The sequence below is a fragment of the Anarrhichthys ocellatus genome, unplaced genomic scaffold (assembly GCF_004355925.1).
Source record: "Anarrhichthys ocellatus isolate YVR2014 unplaced genomic scaffold, GSC_Weel_1.0 scaffold1894, whole genome shotgun sequence".
Classification (NCBI taxonomy): domain Eukaryota; kingdom Metazoa; phylum Chordata; class Actinopteri; order Perciformes; family Anarhichadidae; genus Anarrhichthys; species Anarrhichthys ocellatus.
In genome coordinates, this window is record NW_022281868.1 from 1 (window position 1) to 4,990 (window position 4,990).

General features: G+C 45.6%; 1 protein-coding gene across 1 annotated transcript in view; it reads left to right on the forward strand.

Moving 5' to 3' along the window:
* Nucleotides 1-156: 156 nt before the first annotated feature.
* LOC116377956 (anaphase-promoting complex subunit 1-like) overlaps nt 157-4,990 on the forward strand; it is a gene marked incomplete at its 3' end in the record, with an annotated part of 8,726 nt that continues 3,892 nt past the window's right edge. Inside the window, exons 1-10 of the mRNA XM_031839725.1 lie at nt 157-298; nt 371-510; nt 1,025-1,156; nt 1,670-1,894; nt 2,110-2,205; nt 2,419-2,509; nt 2,719-2,784; nt 2,905-3,042; nt 3,601-3,747; nt 4,872-4,932. Coding sequence (XP_031695585.1) covers nt 197-298; nt 371-510; nt 1,025-1,156; nt 1,670-1,894; nt 2,110-2,205; nt 2,419-2,509; nt 2,719-2,784; nt 2,905-3,042; nt 3,601-3,747; nt 4,872-4,932 — 1,198 coding nt within the window. The remainder of the gene's footprint in view (nt 299-370; nt 511-1,024; nt 1,157-1,669; nt 1,895-2,109; nt 2,206-2,418; nt 2,510-2,718; nt 2,785-2,904; nt 3,043-3,600; nt 3,748-4,871; nt 4,933-4,990) is intronic.

The following is a 4,990-nucleotide window of genomic DNA, read 5'->3' on the forward strand; positions in this document are numbered from 1 at the left end:
GAGGAGTCGCCCCCTGGTGGACACTAGAGAGGATGCAGCTTTAACACTTGAAGCATCGGCTTCACTTTAAAGAACCGGAGGTTGCCGCCTGGTTCTGACCTGTGTGTGTGTGTGTGTGTGTGTGTGTGTGTGTGTGTGTGTGTGTGTTCTAGGTCTGTTTGAAGGCTCTCGTGTCCAGTACGTGTCGGACGCCTCCATGAAGATCGTGTTCAGCTACTGTCAGCCCTCTGTGGTCGTCTCCTATGACACGGTGCAGGGAACACACTCGGTCTGGGCCCTGCGCAGAGTCACACAGGATGTGAGTCATCACACACACACACACACACACCTGTCTACCTGTCCCTCACCTGGAGCCTCTGACCTCCATCAGGAGCGCTCTACAGTCCTGCGGTGCTCGGTGGATCCGGTCGGCACCCCGTTGGGTCTGATGGCGTCGGGCTTGCTGTCCTCCCACCTCCGAAATATCTCCCGCCTGGACTCCCCCGGTGGCAGCGGGGCAACCGGAACAAGGTAAGAATCAGTTCATATGAGGGATGTTTGGTGACTCTTAAAGGAACACTTCACCCCAAAATGACCGTCTTGTATCTAAGTGCTATCCTTCAATTCATGAAGAAGAAAACAGAGAAAAGTCTTGATGAGCGGAAGTAAAAGGAAGCAAAACAATCCTACCGAGATATAAAGCCTCTGTTTGTTATTTATATAGAAGTCTCCCCACACGTCCACGTTTGTCTAAATTATCTAAGATGTGAAGTCTCTTTTATGCAGTCGTATGCTCACTGCACTGAAACACCACAGCACGAAATACACTGAATAAATCGTGATGTTTTAGTGAAGATTCATGCGTTTGTGAAGTGGTGAATGTACGACTGGATGAAGGAGAGTTTGTAAAATGATGTTTTCATATAGTTTTGCCTCTATTTTTCCAGGAGAATTCAAAGGTAGCAGAGAGAGTAACTCGTAGAGAGATGTTGGTCCAGATCAGATCATAAAAGCTTTATTAATCCCGGTTCTCGTCTCGTCCTAGTTGTGTCGTCTCTGCCGGCTCTCCTCTGCACTACGGCGCTCTGCACAGCCACCAGAGCCGCATCATGACGTCTTCTCCGGGGTTGCACTCCCGCGCTCACTCCCCGAGTATTTCCAACATGGCCGCCCTCAGGTGAGAGTGGCTTCAGGTTGGAGAGGCTCCGTTAATCTGTGTCATCACAGTCGTGATCAGCTGACTGGAGGAGAACCACCAGATTTATCACAATACTTCAGATACGATATTATTATTACGACATATTGTGATTTATTTCCTGTTTTTATTTGCAAACTAATAAAGTTTTCACTCTGTTCCTCTCACTTCAGTCTATAAAAGATATTTATTATCAACTATTTATTTTACTTTGTTTAAGTCATCTAAAGTGGTGATTTAAATAAAAACACACAATTTAAATGTTAAGGAAATTAAAACATCTTGTTATCAGTAGTTTTAATGAAGTATTATAATGTTCTTAGAGCTCGTGTTAGGAAGTTAAACAGCTCATGATTCATGCAAATGTATCTTCTCTCTCTGTGTTTCCTCCTCCTCCTCTTTCTTCTCCTCCTCTTCCTCTTTCTTCTCCTCTTCCTCCTCCTCCTCCTCTTTCTCTTCTTCTTCTTCTTCTTCTTCCTCCCCCCCCCCCCCCAGTCGGGCCCACTCTCCTGGCATGGCGGCCCCGTCCTTCTCTGGAGCTTCTCGCTTCAACACGTCTCTTCACAGCCCGTCCCACCACCAGCAGCACCACCACGGCCTGCTGCCGTCTCCCAACACCACGGTCAACGACAGCGCGGTGGCTCCGGAGGTGGAGCCCATCGTACCCGACCTCTGCATGGAGCAGCTGTGGAGCGAGACGGTGGCGGCCGGCTGCCACAGGTTCGAATCCCACGACAGCTTTGTGCTGAGAGTTCAGTAATGAGGCTACTTAGCTTAGCCGTGTTAGCGTCTAAAGGTTTAGGTATAAGCTATAAAGGTCATCTTTAGCTGCATAGCGTTTAGGATATTCTAGTAAAACACGTTGGCTTATTATCGTAAAGGAAAACCAGATTATTCTCAGTTTCACATGAATCTTCACCTTCTTGTGTTTTTAGGGAGATGAGCAGCCAGGCGTCCAAAGTGTTTCTGACCTCTGACCTCTGTGAGAACCGCTACCTCTGCTTCCTGGTGGAGTCTCACCAACAGCTCCGGTCAGCTGACTACTTCTTCTTCTTCTTCTTCTTCTTCTTCTTCTTCTTCTTCTTCTTCTTCTTCTTCTTCTTCTTGTTCTTGTTGTTGTTGTTGTTGTTGTTGTTGTTGTTCTTCTTCTTCTTCTTCTTCTTCACACACGGTGTATCAAACCCAGTGCACATCAGACACAGAGCTCCTCCTCACTCTGTCTCTCTCGTTGGTTGTTTCCTCAGATGTGTGAAGTTCATTGAGAGCAACAACACGTCTCAGCTCATCTTCACTTCGGTCACAACCGTCGCTGCCAAAGACGCAGAACCTCTGCAGGTACGTTACAACATTTATCTTCATGAGATCTTCTTCCTCCTCTTCTTCTTCTAGCTTGTCACATGTGAATATTGTCTTTGGGTTTTGAACAGCTGGTCAGACAAATCAAACAAATTTAAACATGTCAAGTTGTGCGTTTGAGGAAATGATCATTTAATAGAGATTATAAGTTAGTTCTAAGTGACTTAATAACATGTTTGTGACATCAGAATATCGACGCCATGCTGGTTCTGGAGGCCTGTGGCAGTCTGGTTCTCTACACGGGAATCACCAGGGTAAGGACCAATCAATCAACCAACCAACCAATCAATCAATCAATCGATCGATCGATCGATCGATCGGGATTCTTCCCTCTCTGTAGATTACTGATGTGACTCTATGTGTTGCTCCTCCAGGTCAGTAAGGTGTTCGTCCCCGGCCTCCTGTCGCCCACCTTCAGCCTGACCAACCACCTGTCTCACCTCAGCAGAGCGGCGGAGAAAGTTAGCACACCGGCTAACGCTGGCAGCAGACACCTGCAGAGACTGGACGAGGTTCATATTGTTCTTTATGCGTTGATCCTTTTGTGTAATAATGCAAGAGATTGTGCCGACGTTAGTTCATTTAAAGGTCGACTCCTTCGGTTCTTCTCTGTGTTTCTCTTCACGCTCGGCCGTTAGCATAGAGCAGCGATGTGAGCGAATCAATAATCAGAATCAATATCAGCTTTATTGGCCATGTATACGAACGCATACAAGGGATTTGACTCCGTTTTTTTACGTTGCTCTCAACGTACCAACATATAAAAGCAAGGACATCGAAGTGGAGCAGATGTAAGCACAAACATTTAACGACTATGTACGGTATAAATATCAATATATATCCAGAGGTGTGAACATAAAGAACAACATAATGACGTCGACGCTGGCTCTGCTGCCTCCATCGGTTAATCCGTTCCTCTCATTGTGTGACTGTTGGATCTTCCACAGAGCAACACAATCTGTCACAGTCGGCATCAACAGGCTTCATTCGGTTTTACTGTTTTGTAATTACTTCCATTGTCGCTGCTTGAAATAATCAGAATATTAATCTCGTCTTCTCGTCTCCTTCAGGCCGCGATGCCTTCACCGGTGTCGGAGCTCAGGGGGCCGAACCTGAAGCACCACGAAGGTTCGTTTCTGGAGGATTACACCTTCCAACATGCCACCACGCCGTACATCCATGCGTTGAGGGACCCCGTCTGCAACCGGGTGACTCTGGTGAGTGTGTCTGACTCTTCCACTCTCTACAGATACAGCTTGTGTTGACATGAAAAGCGACCACGTGTTCATCTTTCCTCTAATTCCCTTATATAAATACACAATCTATAAGCTTGTTCTGTGTATTAATGATTGAAAAAACACACTTTCAGTCCAAAACACGCATGTGTTTAACCCTTTGACCCCCGAAACACGCCGGCGGGATTGGGAAGCATGTTTTCTTTAAACAACCTCCAAAACTACAGTTTATCACAGCCAGAAGCTTTAAAACAACACGTCATTATCGTCAGATTTTCATCTTTCCAACGGCCCTTGAACACATCATGTGTGACGAACGCTTCCAATCAGAAGAAGCAGCCGTCTGTCTGTCTGTCTGCATTCTGTCTCTCTGTCTGGCTGTCTGTCTGCATGATGTCTGTCTGTCTGCATGATGTCTGTCTGTCTGCATGATGTCTGTCTGTCTGCATGTTGTCTGTCTGCATGTTGTCTGTCTGTCTGCATGATGTCTGTCTGTCTGCATGATGTCTGTCTGTCTGCATGTTGTCTGTCTGCATGATGTCTGTCTGTCTGCATGATGTCTGTCTGTCTGTCTGCATGATGTCTGTCTGTCTGCATGTTGTCTGTCTGTCTGTCTGCAGGTCGGCTCTTTATTGTCTCATCAGAGTTTCTTTTTTCTAATCAGCGATGACGACGACGACGGACCAAACCTGCAGGAGAAACTGACATTTAAAGTCACGGTTTCATGTTTCAACACAGATACTCTGTGGAGCGTTCACTCATAACAATATATATTACTACATCATGAACGATGGTGATTATTCTACAGAAACATGTTTATTTTATGGTGATGAAGTTTCTGGAAATGTTTTTCCTCTTATTACTTCAATGATGAAATGCTCCTTCAAATGACTTCTTTGGGAAATGAAAATAATATCAAGTAACTGATATAAATCATGTTCCTTTAATAAAGAGCTCTGTGGACTCACGCTGAGCGTCAAACACTTCATTTCCTGCGTTAAGGTTTAAGGTTTATGGTGTAGATTCAGCTCCTTGTAGTTGTGGACGGTTTGCTTTACATTAAACTGAAAGTGTTTACGTTTAATTTGTGCACATTCTCTCTGAAGGAACTAAGTTGTGGAAGAATGCTGAGGATCTCCATCCCAGAGATCGCTACCTCAGAGCTGGGTGAGACACGCACACACCTACATGCACACACACTTACATACACACAACTGCACACACA